Genomic DNA, 26,656 nt, shown 5'->3' with positions numbered 1-26,656 from the left:
CACATACAGACACAGTGCTACAGCATTTATGGTTTCTGTAAATGTGTTTTGAATGACATAAGTATCTTCTTTTCCTTGCCAATTTATGCACTGAGGTTGAATATAATCAGGGAAATACCAGTCTGCTGACATTTCTGAGAATCTCAGATGAGCAACAGTTAAGTCCTTATCAGAATATTACATGACATTCAAACACTGGGGATTTTTTACCAGGATTTGAATCAATGCTTGTTTGTTTTCTGCATTCACAAAGCTGTATATAGTCCTGGCTGCTTTCAGAGTGTTCTGCTAGAAAAGTCCAGCTCTTAACCTTATTTGTCAGCTGTGTTACAGCAAACAACCAACCTTTCCTAAAATGATGAGTTAAACGAACAGTGAACAGAATTAGAGATGATGCCAAGGATCAAAAAAACATGAGAAAGTAAAATGCATTGACAAAATGAGCTGGATAGGAATGCTGCAGTCCAGCTTTCCTGAAATGCTGGCCTGGAGCAAGATCAGAGGACAAGCAGAGTAAAAGACATTGGGGTTGGGTTTTTTTACTTTTTTTGGAGGGTTTTTTTAAGTCTGTTTTAACAGACTGATTTGCATTTCTTGATTTTATCATAAACTTAGAGCATAAGTTGAGATTACTTAAATATTTCACTGAGTTGACTGTGTCAAAAGTGTTGTTCTGCTGTAAAAGCAAGAATAAAAAAGGGATATGATTTGTGAGATTAAGATGAGAGAGAATGCATTCGTATTTTAGATATTGTGTATATACAGTAGTAGCATGAAAAATCCTCAGTCCCAGTGCAGAATCTACATGTCCTGAAACCACTAGATTAACAAAACCCAAACCAAACCAACTAAAAAACACCTCAACCAATCAACCAGAAATATAAATAAAATTATATAGATCTGCTGGGAACTGTCATTGTGTCCAGCTTGTGTGTATGCAGTGTCCTTGGAGTGGCTGTGTACCATGAAGTACAGTAGCTACACAGTACATGTGTTCACAAATATTCATAGCATTGCACACCAGCTGAAATTGGATGGGGCCTTTGGAGGTCGAGTGGTCAGCCTCCTTGCTCAAAGCAGGGCTGGCTTTGCAGTCAGATCCACCTCTGAGTAAGCGCTGAGTGTTTCCCTGACTGGCAGCCTCTCGAGGCATGATCATCCTCACAGCTAAACTTCTTTGTATCAGATCAGAATTTCCCTTGCTACAGACTCTGTTCATTGTGTCTTGTTCTTTTCTCTGAGTAGTATTCAGGATTATTCTGGCTCTGTCTTCTCTGCAGTTACTACTTTAATGGTTAAAGACAGCAAGAAGATCCCTCCTTAGCCTTCTCTTCTTCCAGCTAAATGAGCTAAATTCCCTCAGGTTCTTCTTGTATGTCATACACTTGAAAACCCTAATTGTTTTGGTGAACCTTTGCTAAACTCACTCCAGCTTGTCTTTGTTTTTCTTTGATGGGGGATCTCATACTACTCCTTTTTTTTTCAGTGACCTGAGCTGAAATTTCTATTTAACTCTGAAACAGCTGGAAAAATTCACTGTATTTCCAACACATAAAGGGTGTATACTGTTGATATAATATTTGCTTGTAAGATTTCTAAGCTAAAAGAAACCAGTTGATGGTAAGAACTAAAACTGTTCTACATATTGATTTGAAGATAAAGTCAGGAAACTGAATAAAAACATGTGGTTGGAGAAAAGTCATGTTGGTGGCAGGGCCACAGTTTTTAGTCCATTCTCAGTTTTCACATTGCAGGTTATTCTCAGAAAGACATCTATTATAAGAAAGTTGCAAGGAGGAAAGTCTAAATTCTTGTCTATTCATAGGACCTCAAATCCTCGTAGGAGAACATAGTCATGAACATATGATCACCTTTCACAATCATGCCTTCTTGATCTTTTGCTACTAAGATGCTCTACCTATTCTTTGCCACTCTTGCATCTATACTGTGGCATTTCCACAATGAAGGTTGTCAGGAAGCTTTTGTGGGTCTCTGAATTTATTTAAAATTATCAAAATTGTTGACTTAATTAATGCAATGTCCACTGTGAAAGGTTTGAGCAAGGAGCTAATGATCTTTTGAGATATTGTCCACATGTGAATTTCTGAAAATGAAATTAAATGCAAAACTGGAGGGAGTTTCAAGAAAGTTGCTCATTTTTGCTGTATCAAAATGTTGATAGTGAGACTTTGTAAAATATGTAGAACTTCTAGGGGAATTATGGCTATATTAGGAAGATTTGTAAGTGGAATACTTCTCCAAAATGTATGTTTTAGCTGTTGGGAATTGTAGCTCAAAACTGAGCATGTCTGCCATACTCAAGCCTAACAACTATCTAGTTGGTGTCCTTAGGAATACCTAAAGGATGATTAGTATGTGAATATCCTTGTACAGTATCTTCTATGCAATTCAGTAGTAAGTCTTCTGCCAGAAAGCCCTTGAAAGAAAGGGTTCATATTGGGAATCTCTTCACACAGGCTATTGTTTAACTACCACTTACACAAGTGACTCCGCACTAGATGCGCAAATGTCCTTTCAGATTTCAGCTGCTGACTGGGCAGTGCAGTGCAGTGCAGTGATGCTAACTGGCTTCAGCCAGTCTTCCAGTGCACAGTAAAGCACCTGGGCACCTTTGCACATTTGAAGCCTGTCACGTGTTGAGAACATGGCTGCTAGGAAGAAAATAGCAAGTGCTGTTGTGTTTCATAGCTAGTGGGTAACTGACTAAACAAGGTATTGAAAGTTCAACATTGTACAACCTTGATTTTCCAGAAAATGCAAGTGCATGGCTGTATGTGTTAAGCATGACAACAAGCCAATATTTGAGATGCCATTCAGAATACAGTCAGTGTCATTTGCCCTGCCCATCTAATTTTAGTTGCCCAAGAAAACGTGCATTAAACAAATGCTTTCAGTTTTATTCTTTGATCATTGAAGTGATGATGTAAACTTCTCTAGTAAATCATAGTATTGTGAATAGTGCACAGCAAATACTCATTGTCATTTGTGGACTTTAATAGCATTTGAATAAAGTTTTTGGAAACGATTTTCTATGTCTTTTGTACCTAGGAAAACTAAGGGCCATATCCTCTGTGCTTCTTTATTTTGTTGATTCAGAAGAAATTAATTTTACAAGCTTGAATTCCCATACTGAGGAGGCATGGAGTCCTGCCATGTTTCTCATTAACACTTTCCACATGCCAGAAGGATGAATAAGTTTGGTATAAATATTGAGGATATAATATTCTTATCTTAGAAAGCATCTGAGCATGTGCTAGGGCTTTACTGAAGTCAGCAGTCATTAAATACATGCTTAAGAGTTAACCAAGGAAATGTATGTCTGTTGTGTTGTGTTAAGTTGTTCGGTTTCTCCCTCAGTTCTGTATGTTGGATTATGCTGTTTCCCCCTTAGTTCACTATGGTTCAGGCTTGACTCATTCCGCCCTCCGCCTCCCTGCACATCACCCCCACTCCTCCCAAAACCCTATGTATCCTTCCCTAGACCCCTCCCTGGTGCCCTGCCTGTCACTCGGCGCTCCCTCCCTTCCCTCTAGAAACTTCTAGCTGGAGCGTTGGGTGATTGGCTCAGGGGCCAGGGCCCCGCCCTTTATGTGTTCCTATTGGTCTTCCCTGAATGTCAATCCCTCGAATACCACTCCCTTCTTGTCTTTCATTGGTCCTGATGTCGTCTCCACCCCTGTTTCTGGTAGCCTTTATAAACTGTTGCAAGCCCGTGTTTCTTGCTTCAGCCCTGGGAGTCCCCTCAGCCGTAAAGGCTGCTTTAACCCTTGGGTGGAGTCATTCTCTTGCCTGTTGGATTGCTGCTGGGAGCCCCGTCCGCTACAGGGAGCGGTGTCCACTATTACATGGAGCCATTCTCCCTAGGCGCCCTCCTGGGAAACCAGTCCCAGGGGAGTGCCCCCAGCTGCAAGCAGTGCTGTAGGCTTGCCGGGCGACTGGAAGGAGCGTGCCTTCCTTTGGGCTACTCGCTGTTTCATATGTCCTTGCTGAACCAAGTGCTTTTACCAGTGGTAAAAGGAATAGATTATTCTTAAAATTCTAAACCTTTGAGAGTATTTTTGTGTGGTATAACACTTCTTGCTTTGTAGAAATAAGATGTACATTGTAACCTCAATGCCTCACACCCTCCTTTTAAGGCACATGTATATATATACATTTAAAGCAAAAGTTATTCTCTTCAGATTTTAATGAACTTCCTATGGCTGAATGAAGAAGACTGAAATTATGGTTTTTTAACATCAATTATTAAAAATGCCAAGTGCCTCCTTATTTTCCCTGTATTTTGTTAATATTTATTTTAATATTAAGTAAATACAAATATTTCCTCTTTTTATGAGTCTGTCATTAATGTACTTTTTTTATAGGTCACGTTTCTAAGAAAAGAACAGTTCCCAAAATGTTAAGAATGAGTTTACATAAAGTCTGTTTAATAGATTCTTTACATGTCATGTTGAAGAAAGATGAAGTAGTTTTCATTTGCAAATGTGAGATGTTTATCAAAAAACATTGCATCTTGACTGGAGTATTGTTTTGTTCTGACCAGGAGGGGGTGCAAATGCTTGCAAGTGTGTATGTCTGCATGGGAATGCAATATCTTGGCTATAAATATTATCTTTCTGACCAACAGATATTTCCTGGACTGATTCTCTCAGACATTAAGCCTGCCAAAAGAATGAAGTTCAAGACAGTCTGCTATCTGCTTGTTCAGCTCATGCACTGTCGCAAGATGTTCAAAGCGGAGATCCCTTTCTCCAACGTCATGACGTGTGAGGATGATGATAAGGTAGTCCATGTGGGCCAATTGCACTCTTTGGGCATCAATTCCAGGACTGCATCAAGCAGACCATCTTTGAGAACACAGGGGATGATGTTACAAACTGATAAAGACGCTTATGGTGTTCCCGCTGGAGCTAGAAAAATCTAATTCCCACAGTAAAAACCAAATTTAATTATAAAAGCCCTCAAATTTGGAGCTGCTCTTGGAAAAGCCAGCATAGGTGTCCTTGTGGCTACTATTAAGGGCTTTTTTCACAGGAACTGGAATTTCTGAGGCAATTTCCATTCTTTTAAACATATATTCTTTTGCATCTTTTTGTCCATCCCAGTCTGAACTTGATTGTGACAAATGTGAACCAACAGAATAATTTTTTTTATCTAGATGGTTCTCTGAAATATGAAAGGCAACTGATTAGCCAAAACCCCTTTTTGTTCATAGTAAAAATCCTAAACATAAAAGTCCCTAATGCAAATATAAATTCTGCTTTCTTGGATGCCTGGTAATTCCATAAATCAAAACTCTTTACATACTAATAGCCTGGTTTGCTTCTTTTCTGTATATGAATCTACCTGTAAATTTATGGATTTACAGGTAAAGAGAGAGTTGCTTGTTCCATTTTCTTTGACAGCAGGTGGCAACATTACACAGGTCACTCCACCACTGAGTGGCAGCATGTGAGCACTGTAATCAGTAATTCAATTTGACTGATTGCTTCACCTTTTTTTTTCTTTTTTTCATTCATTGAAGACTCAGCCTAAGTCTTATTTTCAGAAAGAATTCGAACTTTCATAGTTTGAGTTTTATATGTGCTTGTGTTTCCTCTGCAGGAAAAGGGGAGAAAAGTCAATTAGTTCTTTTAAAATCAGTTTACGTGAAGACTTTCGGAAACTCCAGATTTGATTTTGAAATTGGCCGTGTACAAGGCCTTTCAATTGGGATTTAGTGTAATCTTTGAGTATTCTAAAAAATAACCCACACATTCTTTGAAGGATATGCAATACTTTACATTGTGTTTTGTGTACATGTATGTATAAATATGGTGATACACACAGAAAATACCCATGTGGATTTGTTAGTGATCTAATGAAATGTTTTTCATGCCAGCACATTGGCATTGAAGTTCTACAATGTAACAGTCAGTAACAGAAATTGTCATTCTGGGCTTTTGTACCTTTTATGTAACACATCATGGATTTGTGTTATATTATGCTTATAGAAGTACACTGTGTTACAATGTAGGGTTTCTTTTAGAGTTTTCAGTACTCAAATAATGTAAATAAAGTAAAACACGTGGGGTCTTTAAAGGCTTTGAATCCAGTGCATTTCTGAGAAACATAAATACTGGATCTTAATCATATGTAAGACATGATGTAAGTCTACTTTGGCAAAATAATAGTAGAAATAAAAATAAGAGACCTAGAAGAAATAATTATATGTAAGAAACAGCTTTTTGATTAAGAGTAGAAACTTTAACCCTGTTTCAAAATGGCATAGATAATAAAATTTATTCCATATACCAGAATAACACCCATATTCATGCACCCTCATTTCAGGTTTTGATGCAGAGAAACACTTATTTAAATACTGTTTTCCTCCTCCCTGTTGTTATACTATAGGCTTAAATTTGAATTTTAAAAATCCTTGAAGAAGTATTTCTGCTGCAATTAATGCAATACATATGCTAACTTATTATAGTTTATTGAGAGCAAAATTGTATATTTCTGGCACAGAAATTCCTGTTTCTATTATTTTCCTAAAAGCACTAAATTTTCTTACAAATTACTGATACAAATGTTTCTTCAAGAAAACAAATTTCTCTTGGTTTAGAAACACTGAAAATAGTTGTTTGGCTGGCAATTTAAGTTCTCTAATCAATGTATGTCCCTAAGATTAGTGTTCATGTTGAAACAATTAGTTCTTACACCAAAGACAATTTACCAGGTAGTGGGATCTGATGACTTGAAGAAAAATGTAACCTTACAATTGTTTACTGCTGGTAACAGAGGTTACCTCCTCTCTGCATATAAAGCTAGCAAAGCAAGACTTGAAAAGTTACTTTATCTTTGCTATGGTCCATTTTTCTTCACAAACAGAAAACTAAGGTATCAGTCAGCAGATAACCCTTCTCACTATTTATAAGGATTTAGATATAAAATAATATTAATAAGCCATGTAAGCTAATGAACTGCAAGAGTTCAAAATTTGTTCACTGATGAGGTACTCCTAAGAATTTCTTGTGAAATAAAAAAGGAAACTGCTATTCCGGCTCGATTATTTAGACAGTGATCACCATCTTTTTAACCATCTAGATTAAAAGGATATGTTGTTGTACAGCCTCTAGAATGGGTATTTAGGACTGAGTATTCTGAAGAGAGAAATTTTGTTTTCTTCTTTAACATCTTTCTGACGTACTCATTCTATTCTGTGTAGACTTGTTATGTCATAATGTTTTGAACTGTCTTGAGCTCTGCAGATGCTAGATAAAAAAATATTCCTTAAATTTTACAGAAATAGTAGAATTTGCCTGAGCTTTGTTGTCATAACTCTTTTTGGAAGTAGGCTTGACCTCTGTCCAGTCACAGAACAGATCTAGCCATAATGGTTCAGATTAAAGTGCCCTCAACTGGAGGTTGCCACCATTGTGGCTGAGATGCTGGTCTCCTGAGTGCTCTCTGTGAAAAGTGAGACAGCTTGTTTAAAATCCCTTTCGGATATGCTCTGTGATAAAATTTTTCCACTGGAAAGGACAATGAGTAATTATCTTATAGTTGTGCTATCTCAGCCTTGGAGGAGTCAGTTGGGCACAGGTTAGCTCTGGTAATTTGTTGGATGGCTCCATCTGGATCTGCAAGTGCCCTTGAGACATACTCAAGAGGGCTTGACAGGAGAGCCAATTGGGTGAGTTAAAGATAACAACACTTGAGATTTCAGACCCTTTGTAGTCACACATGGTCATTGTCCAAGGCTTTAAGGTAAACTATCTGTTTGAAACATGTATTGTTACCTAGACAGTAGGACTTTTCTTGCATTATGAAGAGCCTGGTTATCTTATCTTCGAGATGTTCAGAGCTCCATGTCTTCTGTCAAGAAAACAAACCAGTATAAAACCATTTTGCAAGGTAAAATAACCCTACTGGGTACAAACTGATTATTTCCTCAGTGGCAGAGGACTGTCAGGGCCATATGTGAAAAGAATTTCTAGATTAAAACCTTGGAATGAAGTGGGAGTTTTCTCTTTGATTTGAATGATATCAGGATTTCAGCTAAGGAATTTTAAAAAGGTGACATTCACACAGAGATAAGAACTCTATCTTTTGTAGTTGCTCTTCTTAATGAATTCCCCATCCTCTGTGTGAGCTTGAAGTAATATGAACAGCAGTGCAAAATCTCAGTGCTAATAAAATCTATGCTTCTTTCTTCATCCATATTACAGAGGAGAGCATTAAGGACAGCCTCTGAAAAACTCAGGAATCGCTCCTCTTTTTCTAACAATATTGTATACAGCACTCCGGGAACTCGCGTGAACAGATACATCAGCCGCTTGATAGAGGCCCGGCAAACTGAGTCTGAGATGGCTGACTTGAACTTCATTACCCTGAAGTATAAGCAAATTGAGCGTGAAAATAAAGTAAGGGAGTTTAAAATTGTTTTTATTGATTTCACTGACCATAAGCCAGCTAGCATTGGGGTTTTTGCTTGGGTTTCATGCAATGTTTAAATTCTACTCACTATCTTTAAATACTCCACTGGACTGTCTCTCAGTTAGGAGGGTGACATTATCTCTACCTTCTATGGAAACACCTGAAGGGTTTAAAAAGAAAGATTGGCATTTGTGGTAATCACATACCCTCTGAACAGAGAGAGACATAGTTCTCTCCCTGGATTTTCCTGAGAAGCTCTGAGAAAGTTCAGAGAAAAGAATGAAAAACAATTCTTATCTCCATTTGCTGCGCCTGTTGTTGTGCACATGTGGAATGTGTTATGGAGATAGTTTACCAAAGGGTGATTTCTTAATTGGACCCTGGATGGTGTTTGGATTGATGGACCAATTAAAGCTGTATTGGACAGTCTGTAAGGGTTACAAGTTTCTTAAGAGTATAGTGTAATATAGTATAGCTTAATAAAGCGATTGATCAGCCTTCTGCAGTCATGGAGTCAATGTTCATTATTCCCCGTTCAGGGGACCATTCCCACAATAGGTATTGTCCTACTTGTCAGGATCCTACGCCATGTTATATATCCTGTGTTTTGGTCTTTCTTTTCTTTCTTCAAACTGTCTGATTCACTTGTTTAATGCTGTCTCATTGCAATGTGTCTGCCTACTCACTCATCTGTTTTGGAGAAGTGTTATTGACAAGAAGATGCATAGGTAGCCTGATAAGTATTGATCCATAAGTTCTAGAAAATATTTAAAAAAAAACCAAAAACAAACCAAAAATAAAAACCAAACTCCAAGCATTGAATCTCTGGACAAGGTTGCAATATTATACCAGTGTGGCAGTGCTGAAAGCAGGGGATTTACTCAGACCGTACAAGCATGCATATCAGTTAACAGTTGTTCCTACCTTGTAGGAGTATTTTTTGTGAATAGAAATTATTTGTATCTACAGCCTTTACTTTATGTGTTTGAAAAAACAAAAGTAGTATGATTTTGAATTAATTTGGCGGCAACATTTATTTTTCCGCTGAAAGTCACTATATAGTCTAAGATTTCAGGTCACTACTGCTTCAAGTTAGAAGGCTGTGTGCCATATTGGATCCAAATTTTTTAAGGTTTTAAGCATAAATTTTGGGTTCGAATTTCCAAAGTAATTTATTATTAGGCTGTAACTTTTTTGTTTCAAAATAAAAAGTCTTCTGGTGTAAATGATATTGAGCTTTGGATCTTTCTGAGAAAACACTTTTGTGTTTTGACCCCTAGAAAGCTTCCTCTTGTTAATACCGTAGCTTAGTGGAATCAGGAAGAGTAGCTGCTCCAAACTGAGTCCATGTGTCTCATTTGCAGCTGCCTCCAAGTCCACTCATTATAGAGTCCTATCCTGAGCAGCTGAGGTGAGAGAACTTCTTGAAAGCAGCAGCAAGGAGTCTATGGCCTTTTATCACAATGAGTAAACAGAGGGAGGGCCACTCCCTTCTGGTTCAAAGTGGCTGAATTTTTTTCTCAAAAAGATAAACTTATATCTGAGCCTAAACCAGTTTTGACTAGTTACAAGGTGAAAGAGAAGTCTGTCAAGGAAAATTTTGTGTAGACTTCCCTCATCTGTTTTTTCAGTGCAAATTAGGCCATCATGTTTTTAACTAAGTAGGGGCTTGTTTTATTTTAGGATACAGTTCTTTCTTACTGAGAATGGACAAGTGTGGGTGTGTGGGTATATATGAAATATTTACTGTCTTCACTTCTTCCTTTCTTTAACAGTACCACCAGCTTCAGGATGAGTACTTCACCAGTGCTGTAGTTCTCTCACTAATTCTAGCTGCCTTATTTGGCCTTGTCTACCTTCTAATAATACCACAGTAAGTTTCTGTCTTTTGCCATCATAACTCAAAGTGGAACATCCTCAGAAAACCTGCACAGGTCAAAAAATTAAAGTCTTTGGAACAGGAATGGGGACCTCACATGGGAGGTTCTCTGTTAGTATACCCCTCAGTCTAATTGTTATCTCTTCCATTTGTCCACAGGAGACATTTTTCACTATATTTTTTTCCTTTTGTAGTAGTGTGCACTTAGAGGAAAAATATACATTTCAGTGTTTATTTAAAATTTAGTGGATTTTTTTAACTTATTTAAAGCATTTCTGCATTACAAACAAAAGTATTACAGCAGCTTTTCTAAATGTGTTTGTGTTACTTTGGATTAAGTACTTCAGGTATTGATAGCAACGGAGATAAAACCCTGCAGAGTTTATTGGGAACAAAGTACTGAAAGTACCCATCCAGCTGCATTGAGGCCTGCATTTATAGCATTCATTGAAGTTTTTGGTATCAACACTATCCCAACAAAAACTGTCTAGTGCGTATTTTGGCTATGCACATATAACTTGCAGTCCAGCCTTGACTGCACTTAAGTAAACATAACCAAGTGGTGTGTTTGGGAGGTGTCCTATGCCTATTGTTGAGTGATTAGTTAGTGATTACCTCAGATTTTGTCAGTTCTTTGTGAGTGCTCACTAAAGAAAAAAATAATTAGACCACTTTCAAATCTAGAAGTAGATAGAATTGTGTACAAGGTATAAAAATTATGAATAATGAACTTTTTTCAGATTAGAATATCAAAGCATTAAGAAAAAAATTTACTCACTTTTATCACTACTACAGTGGGAATAGACCTGGCCACAGGATAATGCTTTTGAAAATTCCATTTACATTATGGTCTTTTCTATTCACAAATCCCCAGTTAGAATAATACTTCTATATTTTATTATTTCTAATTGAAAGATTGAAAAAGAGTTTATTCAAGTTAATAAAATAGAAACAATAATTTGTAATATAGTACCTTTCATCTAAAGAATTCAAAGGAGCTTAGTCATCATTTCCACAATTTCCAGACTAATGACTCTGCTGACTAATTGGAGCATGATTAAGAAGTCTTTCACCTTCTTCTTCAGTCAACCACAGCTGCAGTACATAGCAGTTTTGAACAAGGAGAAACAATGTGTATTAGTGTAGTTGAAACTAGAATGAATTTCCAAGAATCATATAATAGCCTTTCGAAAAACTACTGTCACTTAAAAACAGATGGGCACAGATTCAGTTTAAGTAGTGATCTGACAGACATACAAGCTCCAGAAGAATATCATCACAGAAAGTAATGAAGATGGACTGGGTTAGTTGGAAAAGCCACCCACTGAGTGCTCCTAAGTTCTTTCTTCCAGTGTCTGAGTGGTGGCTTCATATAGCCAAATTCTTCTTGGGCTCTTCCTTTGTTGTGACACAGATGCAAACATGAGCTCAATTAAAACTTTCGGAAGTATAGGAAAATTTCCTCTCTTTCCAGAGTTTGGAGCTTTAAGCTGCTATTTAGATTGCCAGAGTAGTTATACGTATGGCAAGAGAATGCAAAAGCCAATACAAGGCTTGTAATATGTTACCCTAATGGGAGAAGTTTTATATATATATATATATATATATATTTCAAGGAGGAGGTTGATCATCTAGACAAGAAAATGTCATAGGAAATTCAATTACTGCATAGATATACAGAAATCAATAGGCTTGCTATTTTTACAATTCTTATAATCTTTTGAGCAAAACAGCTACTCAGCTAGAGACGCATTTTATATTCCCAGATGGAAGTGGTCAGAGTAAGGCTATGTTCCTGTCAACCTAAGCTGTCCAATTAGGGAGGCACATATACAGTGTAGCCGCTAAATGCCCTGACTATGAACCCTGCTGATGTCAGATTCGGTGTTTACTTTTAAAAAAGCAATGTAGCCCATTTTAGATGCCAACCCAAATGTCTGTCAGTGTCCCACTCAGCACTACTGTCAGTTGTCAGCTATTGCTGCGTTACAAGATTTTGCAGACATATTCCCTGCATTCCTTTCTAGCATGCTACCATTCTGAATACGAGTGAATTCTCTAAAGGCATGAGATCCTGCCTTGATTAATACTTGTATTCAGAGTCCACACTAACAGCACCCAGAGTCACCTTCCCATTCTGGGTACACATACTACACCACGGAATTCTCCCAGTTCTTGTTTCAGTACAAACTGTCACATTAATTTGAAATCAAAGTCAAATAGTTAGAAACTCTACAGGAGAATTGCACATTTTTGCTGTTAGAAAACAATCTTTTCCAGTAATTGTCTAGGGCACGGATACATAAATGCCTGACTCCATTGCTCACATGGCTTCTGGACTGACCGGTTTGTTCTCACAAGTTAGAAAAGAAGGTGTGAAGATCATGTTATGCTGCTGTCATACAGCACTGGCATGGGGCCAGGCTGTTCCTGAGCAGAAATCAAATGCACCCACACTGGTGGACTAATTTTTGTCAGCTTGCTCACATCCATAAGGCACTTTTCCAAAAGAACTTTTCTGGAGAAAGTTCTTGGGTTGCACCCCTCTTCTCTTTAAGAACAAGCCTATTTTGATACATCAGAAGAAGGAAGAGTAGGAATTTAAGAATTATTGCATAATCTTTGTGAAACTTAAGATTTGTCTAACCATTGAGGAAGACTCAAAATGAGGGAGTTTTTCTGTTTCATTGGAAGGCAGTTTTCTCTGATTTTATTTGACTTGCTCTGCCTAAATTGAATGACCATTGATTTCTGAATCTTTGAGAAAGAGGAATGAGACAGAAAAAGCATCTGGTAACTGTTAACGCCACTGCCAAGGCCAAGTAATTGAGTTACACACTCTCCTTACAAGACTCATTATGCTGAATATTCTGCACTAGCCTACAATTAGAGCGTGTCTCTCCTGACTACCATACCTTTGAATTTTTGAGGTTCTTTGATCTCCTTTCTGACATCAGAGCAAGGACCATTTGCAAGAGCATTTACTAATTTCATAGTCTTGAGAGCAGTGGACATCACTGCTTAATTTGCACTGTGATGGTTAGTATAACAGCAAGGTTGAGGAGGACATCCTCCACCCTTTATAAAATACTGTTTTAGAAGGACCCCTAACCGTAGTTTGTTCTCATGAGTTACTGAGTTGCATTGCATTACTTCTGTTGTGTTTTGCTTCTAGGAGTACCGTAGTTCTTGTTCTCCTGGTGTTCTGCATATGCTTCCTAGTGGCTTGTATTATGTACCTACATGTCACTCGAGTACAAGTAAGTGATTTAAGATTTTGTGGCTATTCTTCCCTTTGGTGTCCATGATGTGTTTGTCCTTCGGAATATGAAGCCATCAGTGTATGCTTCACAGATTAACAGAGTCTGAAATTTATGTGTTTAGAGTTCCTTAGTAAGTAATGTATTAGACACTTCAAAACCAAAGATCAATCATTTGAAAGTAGGCTTTTTACATCAGTAATCGTTACAGCAGTGTAGCATTCAGTGCCAATAATTCTACACTTTGTTTTTTGCTAAATCTTCCCTGAACACTTACCACTAAATATTGTATTTAAATAAACTGCTTTAACCTGACTTTTACTCTTTTCTGACTACAGAGCATAACAGTTCTCCCTTTGATTCCAGCTGGTCTGGGTGTAAAGTCCTGCTAACATCCCCTCTGTTTTCAAAATTTTTCCTGCCAAAACAGCAGCTGTTTTGATGGTAAAGCACGTTGTTTTGCACACACAATCCTTGGCCTTTTCAAAACCTTCAGTAATGATTAATTTTCCTGCATTATATTTTCACAACAGTAATGATGCAGAAGGACATTTGTTGTTTTAAGGGAGAAATAGGTCTGCCAGATCAGAATAAAGCATCTACAGACTAATTTTCTCATGAAAGAAATCTCTATTGGATTAATATAAATTTAGTCTTCTCAGAAAAATATCAGGAAAAAACACCTACTCATTTAATGAGCTTTTCTGATTGGGACACACTAATTTTAGTTTTAAAAAGTGCCCTTTGGCAGAAGAAAAGCATGTGTTTTCATGGGAACATAAATAGTATATTAGCACAGTATCAGGTGCTGAAAAGACCCTTATTTATGAACTTACAAAATTATCTGGGAATAACTTTGATGATCTCTTTCTTTTATTAGGGCAGAGTAGTTTATCATCTGTTCTTCTCTGTATAGATCATAAAAATGCAGACTAAATTTGCAGCAAGTTACTTCTCTTTATACCATTTACCTGGGGCTAGTGCAAACATAAGAAGTATTCCATCTGTTTTGTCAGTCAAGTTAATTTGTATTTATCCGAGGTTCTTCCAGAGATTCAATACTAAACAGGATTAAATCCAGCCTTAGAAAAATAAAGAAATATAAAACCTTAGAATATCACAATTTAAAACTTTGTGGCAAAAAAAAAGTCTTATAATAATTAAAATTAATATGATGCGGATAATGGATATACAATGGTAAAACAATCATTCCCCTATTTTAATCAGTCTTATGGCACTTACTTGCTCTTTTATACTGCACAAGTGACTCAGCTTCTCCGTGCTTTGGCATTAAATACCTCACTCACAGAACTACTATAATAATATTTTACTGTACCTGTTACCTAGAATTTTGGTAATTTGACACTACTTATTTAGTTAATAAAAATTTCATAAACTAAAGAAAACAAAGAAAATTAAGCCAAAAATTCTATGCTATCATAAAAGTGCTGATACAATTTTAGAATGACTTAAAGTCAGAAGTATAAATCTTAATAGTGTCAGAATTTTAATTTGGACATGTCTCATACCTTATCTTTTAAAGATTTGTTTTCCATTTTAGCCCAATAGTCTAGCATGACAACAATTAAAACACGTATGTGCTACACAGACCAAAAAAATTGTCTGTGCAATGTGTCAGGACATGTGATCTTTGAATCCATATTTTGTTTTATCCCTATTAACCATCCAACGTTATCTTCAAACCATGGGTATTATCTCTCTAATAAGCAGTAGACAGCTTATTTGGTAGCAAACTTAATTAATGGAATATATATTTTTTCTTCAAACAAAATTATTTTGTATTTTATTTACATAGATAAAACCACATATGTTCCACCTCACTTGTATATAGGATTCTGGTCTAGTTAAGTGAACAGGTTTGATGGGTAAAATACTGTGGGGGTAACCACATTCAGAGCATAGCACTTTATGCTTATACTTTACCTTGAAACCAGTAATAAGTGGGATACTACAGGAGTTTTTCCTGGATCCTATCCTGTCAGACATTTTTGTCAACAGCCTGGAGAAGGACATGGCAAATACTCATGTCAAGTCTTCAAGTGACTACAATTTTGTGAGAACAGTTGGCAGGATGATTATTGAGAGGGTCCTAGATAGGTTGACAGAATGGGCAAACAAGAATCTTATAAGTATAGAATGTATAATGCAAAGTCCAGGTTCTGAGAAGACATAATGCTGTGCAATGACACAGGAGCAGTAATCAACTCTACAAAAATGGTCCTGAGACTCTGGCGTCAAGGCAGAGAGTACTTATGAGCCCCCTGAGGTCCCTTCCAACCAGAACTGTATGATAGTGATGAACGAATGCAGAATTAGTCTTTTTTTCATCGTGAAATTTTGGACATTGCTCTATCTCCCTTGAGACACAACTTTTCAATCTCAGATTCCTATAATCTGAGCTGTTTTTTCTTCAATATGCTCTTTTTATTAAAGGTGATATACATCAGGTATCCCGATCTATTTTATTGATGCTAGTACTTACACTGGTGTAGAAAATTAACTCAGATCTATAATACAAATCTACAACTGATATTATATTGATTGCCCCACACCTACCTTTACATGGACTTAACCTATATTGAAGCCAGAATATATTTGTAGATTCATGCTTACTTTTTATTTTTATTTTTTTTCCTGTAATTGCTGTATTCTGAAGGCTACAGTAGTCTTTCTCTGACTACTTGGCTGCCTGCTGGAAGTTATGTTTTTGAGGCTGGTGATACCCATGAAATTAACAGCTTTTCTTCAAATTGTTGACTTTCATCCAAAACGGTGTTTGCTTGCTCCATTTAACCATAAGTGAAATTCAGCATTGATAAGTCTGAGTTTCCTCCTTTTAAAGGACACAGGATAGTCCCCACTTTAAATCTGACTGTTTTTTGGATTGTATTCTTGACCCTTGAAGTCACTAGAAGCAGTCCTGTGGTCTGAAAGATACATCTAGTAGATAATAGATGCCCCAAATATTCTTAGTGCAAGGGGAAGGGAAGGAAAGCAGCTTTACCTGGAAGCAGAGTTGATCAGAATGACTGGAACAGGCCTAAGTGCATGGCTTGACAGACTTACCCTTCCTCCCTCACATTCTGCCACAGGCTTCATAACAGCAAGAACTTAACCCTTAATAGTGTGACAAATGGAATCAGGGTAAAAGTGGAGATAAACAAAACACTCAAGACTCCATTTCTCCAGATATTTTTGTTGTCTACTGCTGTTTCTGAAAAATTCAATGTTTTTATGAGTCACAATAATTAAAACTACCCTGCCATTTAACCTGCCTATTATAGCAGAAGACACACATACCACTTCAGAATTCTATGCTATCACAGTATGTTCTCTTGGATCACAATTTGCAAGGCAAAGAAGCTGAAAATTTGCAACTCAAAAGTTGCTTTGGGTATTTTCCCCATTAGAGCAAAATCAAATGCCATCCTAGAATATTATTTGCATCATGAATAGACATACAACTAAAAATTTCTATGAGTTTTAATTATAGTGAGAATTAATATATAGCAATAGTAATTTCACATTTATTATCCCCAAAACTGCAATTGCCATTAAAATACACCTACACACTAACAAGTGAATAACAGTTACTCCACAATGATAACTGCAATTTCATAATTTGCTGTACAGGTGAATTTCTGTATCCCTTATTCACTTCTCTTTATAGACTACTAAAAAATAACAACCCCACTTTAAAAATACTTTAAATATTTTATATATAAATACTTTTTTTTTCTTTTTTAGTGTTTTCCAGGGTGCCTGACAATACAAATTCGTACCATTTTGTGTATTTTTATTGTGATCTTAATATACTCTGTGGCTCAAGGGTGTGTGGTAAGTATTTCAATCAAGTTTCACTTAAATTAGCATTGTATTTAAAGAACATGCTTGTGCAGATCCCTTAAACACATACCATATTCTCAGCTGATTAATTCCTACTTGTTTTATTTATCATACTTGCAGAGCATGCTTTTTTAAAATTAAATCCCTTTGCTGCAGTTGGAACTTTCATTGGCCTGAGATAGTGCATTAAATTAGGAATGACAAAGCCATTAGCAAATTGCACAGATAATACCTATTCAAAACCAATATAAATTTGTATTTCAAATCTTAGCATCATGTAGAGTGCTGGTGTCATGGACTTTATGGGAAAGCCATTTTTAAATATTCATCTTGCTTACTAGTTCAATGAATAATATTTTGTGACAGACAAGGCATGGTGTCAAAACAAGATTACTATTTCTATGTGACAAATTACAGAAGATACCTCTGTTTAATAATGGGGATATTTTTAGTCCAGGCAGATCAGAAAAGATAGAGAGATCTTAAAATATTGACGGTTTTGTGTAATGAGAAGAGGTGCTTACACTGCTACTGATCTGATCCATTCACATCTAATGTCTAAAAAGCTTCTGTTATATGAAGTGAATGTGCTCAATACTTCTGAAAATTGATATTCCCTTACTGTAGATTAGCAGAGAGTTCAAAATGGTCAACTTCAATCGAAATGGTATTCAAACTTCCACCTAAGTATTTGTCAGTCAGTTGCCTTGACAAATTCCTAGTGCTCATCTTTAGCATTTTGGCTGCTAATGCTAATGAATTAAACATGTTAGGCTACTCAAAGGAAAGAATCCACATAAAAATAGCGCATGAAACACAACTGGAAATGCTGAGAAGGCAGATTTTTCAAATCATGCTTCTCTGCAGGAATTTGACAATGTGCAGGAATTTGACAATGTGTTCTTACCATTAAGAAGCAATTCTCTGTGCTGAGATGCCATAATTTGTATTTTGTGTATTCACTCGTACCTGGACCTGCCCTGAGAACATAACTAGCCCCATGAACTGACTTTGCAGAGGTTCCCTTTTCTGTGGATTCCAATGTCCTGAGCGGAACCAAGAATTGCTGATGTTGAGACATTTCTGGGAATTCCTGAACGTCGTCTGTGTGGGTAACACACAGCCCTAATAGCACACAGATGTAGATATGGTTCCTAATGTGGACACAAGTGCAAAATGCATAGAGCTTTGCAGTGATTCCAGGCTAGCTTTTCAGTAAATTCTGTGTATCTGACTTGGGAATGGAGATGAAGGTTATGACAGCTAAAATCTTTGTGACTCAGCCTTCCCAGATGTGACCCTTACTTTGACCAAATGAAACAAGCCCCATTGTGGCCACCTAAGGATAGTGTGAATGAGAAACAGACATCATAAGCCCTGAGGCAACGCTGAGCAACAGTGGAAGACAAATTAGAATTCAGAAGCTCTGACCTCCAACAAGGGAGTGATCATTCAGTTACAACTTAGAACATAACTTAATCCATTCCTGAACAAAAATAACTTGTAACCTAAGTAGAAATGTTTAATCAGTAGAAATTATTAGTTACTGAAAAGTAATGCCTCTAGCATTCTCATCTGTCAAAAGAGCTAGGTGTTGTGTGAGTTTAACTCACATATTTTTATTTATTGTGTCTCATCTTTCTAAGTTACTACAACTCCTTCTGAAATACATGGTTTAATCACCCTTCAGGATGTCAGTTACTTTACAGCGTGCTATAAAATTTCATTGTCAGTGGTCGGGATGAAATAAAAAGGTCTTATAATGCACTTCAAAAGAGATGCTTCAGTACAGGGCAGGGCTTATGTGATGGTGCCTGTTAAATCAATTTCACACTACCATCCCACTCTCCCCTACTTATACTAACTCTTATCCTTTTCCTTTGTAAGGGGTGAAGGTTGGACTGCAGTTAAAACTGGAGCTCTAGGGACTTGCACTATTTGCCAGAAATTCCTCTCTTCCTTGGGTAACAGCTCTGAGATATGTACATGACATTGTCTTTAGGAAAAGCAGGTTAGATTTCCCCAAATTTCCCATAAGAGATATATGAAAAAATTTTATTTCCCAATGTAAGAAGGAAATGGAACTCCTTGGATAACTGAAATGAAAGGGGTAATTAAAGATGAGTCCTTGTGTGTGAAACATATGTGACAGCAGAAGTAGCTGTGAGATGGAAAAAGATGTTATGTTTAGTTTTTCACTCAATTAAAATGTTTTATTTTATATTTATGTAATTAAAGTTTATGTGATTTACATAGTCAGTAAAACAATAATTTATTTCTGTGCTCTGTAAAAGAACCTTTTTCACCTGCATGGCCAAATAAAATGTTAACTGAAATTCCTTAATTTTGCAGGAATATCCTGGCTTGAGACTCTCTTAGGTTTGAGCACTGAGAGGGAACTATTCGACTAAGCCCACACTTCAATTGGTTGCCCTTATTGGCATCTAATTAACAAATTGTGTCTTTCCCCTTAAACTCAGTGGAGCATTGCTGGAAAAGGAGATTTTGATACAGCATTGAGCTTAGTGGGAACTCCACAGCCACATTTTTTCCAATTAGCGATGAACTACAGTCAGCCTCCATAGCAACTACATTTCTGTTTATTTCATATTTAACATTCTTCTCTTCTCACCTCTCCTGTCTTTTCTAGGTTGGCTGCATGCCTTGGGTTTGGAATACCAATTCCAGCAGCTCAATAGTTATAATTTCTCCTGGTGGAACAAATAAAACAATGAATGAACTTCCATGTGACACAGCCCACTATGCTTTCCTTTCCTGTGTAGTGGGGACTCTCACCTTGGCAATATTTCTACGTGTATCTTCCTTGCCAAAAATTATTCTCCTGCTTTTTGTTACAATTTTGTACATAGTTATTCTGGAACTCAGTGGCTACAGAAAAGCAGTTGGGTAGGTATCTTGCAAAATTAAGCAATGGGTAATTTTCTACAGATAGTCACACAATGACTGCTTGTTTCTGAATTGTCCTCTAGTGTTCAGTGCTGCCTGGAAGTAAAGCAAGAGAAATACATCAGTCATCCTGTCCCCAGCAACTGTAGGATCTAGTAACATCCATCAACAAGAAAGCAGTTTTTGGCAACTGTTGCCCCATTGTTCTGTAGTTTTATGTTAATGTACCCCAGCTGAACACTCTGCAGTCTAGCTATCGAATGGAATAGGAAAACACAGTTAAAAACTTAACTGCCATATTTCAGCAGCCCTCAATCAATCACAATTTCAATAAAGCTTTTGAGCTTTTCAATGTTTTTGTATTTTCTAATTAAAAACATGCACACACATTACAATAATGCATAACATCCAAAAATCCTCAGGAACTGCATGTTGGTGTGATGCAGCGATCAGATGTACTATCACCCATCTCCCTGCCCAGATGAGCCTCTTCAGAAAAAGCTAGTGATTAGGAGGTACCCATGTGTTCTAAACTAAGGATCTGATATTAAATGTTCAATGTTAGGTATAAGACCTGGAATAACACGCTTATTTTCTTCTTATTTTTAAGGGGCGGCTCCTTTTATATGCGTGGCTATGAACCAATACTTGCTATTTTGCTATTTTCTTGTGCTTTAGCACTGCATTCAAGACAGGTGGACTTGAAACTGCGTCTGGACTACCTCTGGGCAGTGCAGGTAAATCACAGGACTTCATAGTATCCATGCATGCAAAATGATGTCTGACTTTTTAAATTGGTTTTCAAATACTTTCAGGGCAAATTACTTGGACTCAGACACTCAAACTTTTTCATGTCTCATGGACTTCACAGCAAAAGATTATTTTAGAGCTTTCTTTCCACAGATCTATACAATTCATTTTTCCTGGAGCAGTGATTTTTTTTGTTTCTTTGCACTTGCTCCAGTATATCGTTAATCAAATGATATATTTATATCAAAGATGCATTAGGAATAAGCTGTTAACAGTATAAGTTTGAGATAAAAAATTAAATCCATGGGCGTTTTTATCTTATATTACAAAAAGGAGTGGAAATAAATCAATATTCATGTAAACTGAAAAGAAGCAGGTAAAACTGATAAAAGGAAATATTTAAACCTATATTATGCAAAGAGACTATGGAACTCTTTCCCAGAGGAAGATCAGAAATTTATTTAGATACCAAGTGCAGGGACCATTTTTGGAAATGTATTTCCTAACTATCACAGACACAGGAAAAACCTTTAGAAATTATATTAGCCATAACATGGGCATCAGGATATGTCTACCTTCTGTCATGCCTCTCAGTAGTCTAATTCCCACCTCCAAAGTGTTTTACACTGACCCCCAAGGGAAGAAGAAAGTTGAACATGTAAGTTTATTTGGTGGAATTTGGAAGGTATCCAAACTTACACACCTGTACCCTGTTAATTGTTTTGTCAAGAGGACCATTTAAATCATTATAGTTCTTGCTTTTACACATGACAAAAAGACTGGCACTCATGGGTTACTGGTTGACTGGAACATATCCCTGGTTCCACTGTGTTACATAAAATGGAAAAATCGGTTATGACTTAGTTCTATTGTCTTCTGCTTGAAAAGTTTTTCTATCTAGCAGTTAAGCTTTGTGGGGATTTCCTGTTTGACTTGATGTCCAAGACTTTGTTCCCTTCTTTTATGCTTTTAGATTATCTTGTTCTATAATTTCTATTAAGGTTGTGCAGTTCAACTGAGTGTGATCATTCAATTTAATTTTTGTCCTATGACCTGCAGTATTGATAACTGCTGTGAATGTCAGCCTCGGAAGGTTGTTTTGGATAAACTGATACTAGTTTCTCTTTGCTGTGGTGCCAAATACAATTTGCAGATGGAAAAAAAGATTGCCTGATTTTGAAATTCAGTGCAGCACCTGCCTTGTTGGATAGTCTCTGATTTTATATGGGTTGGCACACGGTGGAAGTATGAGAGTGCCATCGGCTCCATTAATACCAAACCTTCTGTATGTTTTTCCTAGCCCTGAAATAGAGTAGCAGTACAGTAATGTTCCAGTTTTGCTATCCTGTGACCTTTCAGTGGAACAAGAGGGAGTTCCAGCCTCTTAAATACTTCTTGTCATTCCAGCAACTGCAACTTGCATGGCAAATTGTGCATCCCTAATGGAAGTACTGCTTAAGGATTCTTAGTTTTAGGTTCGCTTTTAATTAGCAATTAATCAGTTTAAAAAATTGGAGTACAGGAGTATGGCATGCTTTTCTAGTGAAAGACCAGACCTGGAAGTGGACAGTGGTAAAGGAAGAAAAAGAGACTTCTGTTTTCTTAGAGACAAGTTATATAAAAATACCTAGTCATCATCACTATTGTTAAAACCATTGTGCTCTTTCTCCAAGGGACAGTAAGAGGAGATAAGTCGTGAAATTTCAGTATTTTCCACCGGCATTTGCCAGTACCATTTCAAAAAGTGCTTTTCATCTGAGAAAACCAAATGCCATTTTCAGATCTTTTCATCTGTAAATCAGAGACGTATGTGGTGCCACCTTGGGTGTGAGGTTTGCGTGATAATAATGAGAAAGGAAAAAATCAGTTTAGGTAGAAAATTCAGAATTCAGAGATCAACATAACTAGCATTTTTTGAAATCAGTGTGCTGATTTCAAATGGTTATGATTTCAATGATTATATTCTTGGCCTCTTAGATTATCTGGGCATATACCTTTCATCTTCTCAATTCCAAGTGGAAGATCTATTCCCTGTACAGTAAGTAATAGTGGATAACACATTAAAAGAAATGCTGTTCTTCTTTCCACTCTGTGTATTGATTGGAAAATATATTGAGTCCAAGGACTAATTATAACAACCAGGAGTACTATCCATGATGGATGTTACAGAAGTGGTTGTTTTGCGTACCCATTCAAATGAATAAGGGAAAAAAAACCCCAAAACATGGTCTTTGAACTTGCTAGGTTCAGGGAGCACTGTTTATTGGAAATACCTGTATGTTAAAGCTACCTTTGAGTAGTTAGCAAACTCCAGGCTACTAATTGTTCAGCAGCCTTTAGGAGATGACAAATAAGAGCCAGTTTTCTGTAGCTGCTGGACTGCAGAAGCCCTCTGTACGGCTAAAAGAAGTCTTGGTAATGTTTCTCTACAGCCATAGTACTACTTACCATTAAACCATGTTGGCTTAACTTGGTTATATTTCTGGTAACAGAAGTTTTAGAAAGACCACTGACTTAGTGCATAGGATCTATGGAGATTTTCTGTTTTGCAAAGTGTGCTGATTCTTTGTGCAAACACTGAATTGCGTGAACCAAATGCTAAATGGAGATTCACATCTCCCAGTAGCCAGTCCCTGCTGTGTGAAGATATTCCTGTCATTTTAGGAAGCTTTTCAATTGCTGGCTTACATCTGGGAGAATTTCAGGTCCAAGGGCTATTCTGGAAGCTTCAAGCACTTTGTTTTCTACTTGTAGTAGCATTCATTATTGGGCTAATCCTGTAAAAAATGTTCTTAGAATAAAAGCATTTGTGGCATAAGCTGTAATAAAAAGGATTTCATAGGTAACTTCTTTTATTTCATCATGAATGACAGTCCAGTACTACTAAATTATACTTTAAACCATGAAAGCATCGTGAAACTAATCACAGGAATAAATAGACACATCTTCGGTGGTCTGTGCTAAAGTCAAGGAAAACATAATTTGACACATTTTTTTCACCCCATTGGGGGAAAGGAAAGTACTTTGAAGAAGAGCAGTTTCAAACAAGAAAAACTGATTAAGAAAAATTACAGAGTTTCAAGACAAGTTAATCCAACTTCCATTGATCTAGGCTGCATTATCAGAACAGTGATAATACAGTAGAATTCATGTACATTGCGTGGAAAAATACTTTTTTATGGATGATATGTTGTTAAAATATTTATATTTGTACTTTCTGTTCACAAGTCAGTAGTGTTACAGGCTCTTGTTGATTTGCTGTGGATTTTTTTTCTGTGCCAGATTTAACTTTTCTAAATATCACAATATTTTCAGAAAATATCTGTTGTTTTTTTCCTTGATATTTTTAATAGGCAGTGGGAGGAGAATTTCATTTTCTGCATAACATTATTGTGTAACTCTGTGTTCCTTATATGACAATAACTATGAATAGCAAATATAGGAGATTTTACTTATTTGTGACTGATAATCACTTTTGATTATGCAAATTATTTAACAGAACAGGGAGGGGGAAAAAAGAATGGACAAATAAATACAAGTAACAAATTCAGGAAGATCCTAAAACTACCAAAAAATGTAGTTGCTCATTCTCCCAGGATTTGTCATGGGAGGAAAACAAGAATAATACAATTATATTATTTCATTTGGTGCATTCTTTAGGGAATACTAGAAATCATTCTGCTGTCTTTTCTAGCCCATTACACTCATAAGAAATAAGAATTTTACAACCTACAGGCAAGACTCGCCAGGTGTCTTAGGACTTCCACTCAAAAACTTGGCACTACAAAAGCAGTGTGATGTGTTTGTTCCCTGTGGATGTAGTGCCATCTTCAGGTGCAAAAAATGAGATTCCCATGGCATTGGTGCCCAGCTTCTTTTTAACTGAATCTTGAAACTGTATTCTCATATGGTATCTGTTTAGTCAGTGACTATTCTACAGCATTTTGGACCTATTAAACTGTCAGGTGATAAAACTGTTCAGACCACTTCCCAGACAGAGGATGGGTAACCACTTACCAGCATTGTAAAAACTGTAGAATCATGTGTAACTATGTAAAATGCAGTAGATGTTAGTTGAATTGATATAAAAAGTCATAGTAATAAAAACATTTTAAATTTTGTCACCATGTCCAGTGCAAAAATAAAGCCTGCTTTTAAATACTGCAGCTCTGCAAATACAGTTGTGTTCCACAAAATGACCTAGCTGCCCCAAATACCAAAGAGGTATAAGCAAACAGCAGAATGTGAAAAATTATATTGGTCATGCCAATGCAATTTCTTTCTTGTTTATTTTTGCAATAATCTGTCTTGTTTTTTGAGCTAGTAGCTATTGCATAAATATGCTGGCAGCTTTCCTTAATTAACCAGTGGGAATAGGGTCGAATAGATGAAGGTTTAAATGCCATTTAGCTATTTGGATAATATTCCCACCAAGAAATGTAAATACCTGTGATCTGTGCTATTTTAATCTTTCAGCCCCAAGTACTCCTTCTCCCTTCCCAGTGTCTGTTTTTCCTGAGAAAGAATGATGCCTATGCATCCTCTGATCTCAGCTGCTCAAGAGTAGGCATTAGAAGTTCATGAGTCACAAGGAGGAAGGACAGTTTTCATTGCATTTCCCTGAAAGGCAGAAAGCAGGAAACTGGATAAAAGTCCAGAAATTACCAGTAATTGGCTTACTTCCCTCCTGTATTATCTCTGTGATGGGATAGTTTTAGAGTCCTCACTGTTGGACATGACCAAGTCTTTTTTTACGTCACCTTCCCTCCTTTATCTTCCCTTGTGGGAGATGCAAGGAGACATTTCCCTTTTCCCCAGGCAGCTTCCAAGGAATTGAATAAATGAGAGCTGTCTTAGGCAGTGCAAGGGAAGAGGATAGATACTCAAGCTCTGTGCAGTAGTAGAAGAGAAGGTACAATTCAGTTCATATTCCAGCAGATTACTTCAATAATAAAGCAGGATGTTAGGCATGGTGTGTGGATGGTTAAAGTGCAGTCCATGCAGAGACTCCATCTTGGGTACCAGGAACAATACAGCAGTATTGACCCAGTGTGTGGTCTAAGATAATATGCCTTTGCTTTTCAGCATGAGAAAGTAATTCAGACGGAATGCTATGCTAATTCCATGAATATTTTGCTTCTAGTTCTGGAGCTAGATCAGACAGCACTAACACAGCTTAGTTTTCAGGGCACTGCACTTCCCCACCTGGGCATTATCAGCACCAATTTCTCCCATAACACATGGAGAGAGTGCACTCCTCTCTCTCTTTTAGCTAGGAGGTGCTTGGCCTCAAATAGTTCAGGGAACAAAAAAGTCAGAGCACTCTCCTTGTCCTGCTGTTTGCATATTTCTCCCCTATTTTGGGTTTCCTGTCATTACCCACCATGAATCACAGAATCACCATGATATTATTCAAGGACTTTCCCTGATGTTAGGGGTGTTGCATGTGAAAACAAAGATTTTCTCAAACCCTTAGTGTTTGATTAGTCTGACCATGACTCAGGAAAGCTGAAATCCTGTTGGTTAAGCAGTCTGCCAGCACCTCTGGCTATGG

The 26,656-nt window shown here is 37.0% G+C and overlaps 1 protein-coding gene across 1 annotated transcript in view; it reads left to right on the top strand.

Annotated features, from left to right (window-relative positions):
- The window catches only part of ADCY1 (adenylate cyclase 1), a 144,963-nt gene that overhangs the window by 105,180 nt on the left and 13,127 nt on the right, over positions 1-26,656 (top strand). The window contains exons 8-14 of the mRNA XM_059838983.1: positions 4,649-4,804; positions 8,232-8,426; positions 10,215-10,312; positions 13,494-13,578; positions 17,347-17,436; positions 20,096-20,352; positions 20,963-21,089. Of these exons, the coding sequence (XP_059694966.1) occupies positions 4,649-4,804; positions 8,232-8,426; positions 10,215-10,312; positions 13,494-13,578; positions 17,347-17,436; positions 20,096-20,352; positions 20,963-21,089 (1,008 nt within the window). The remainder of the gene's footprint in view (positions 1-4,648; positions 4,805-8,231; positions 8,427-10,214; positions 10,313-13,493; positions 13,579-17,346; positions 17,437-20,095; positions 20,353-20,962; positions 21,090-26,656) is intronic.

Source organism: Haemorhous mexicanus, chromosome 1, assembly GCF_027477595.1.
Source record: "Haemorhous mexicanus isolate bHaeMex1 chromosome 1, bHaeMex1.pri, whole genome shotgun sequence".
NCBI classification, from domain to species: Eukaryota; Metazoa; Chordata; class Aves; order Passeriformes; family Fringillidae; genus Haemorhous; species Haemorhous mexicanus.
This window is presented reverse-complemented; position numbering and strand designations above follow the sequence as displayed.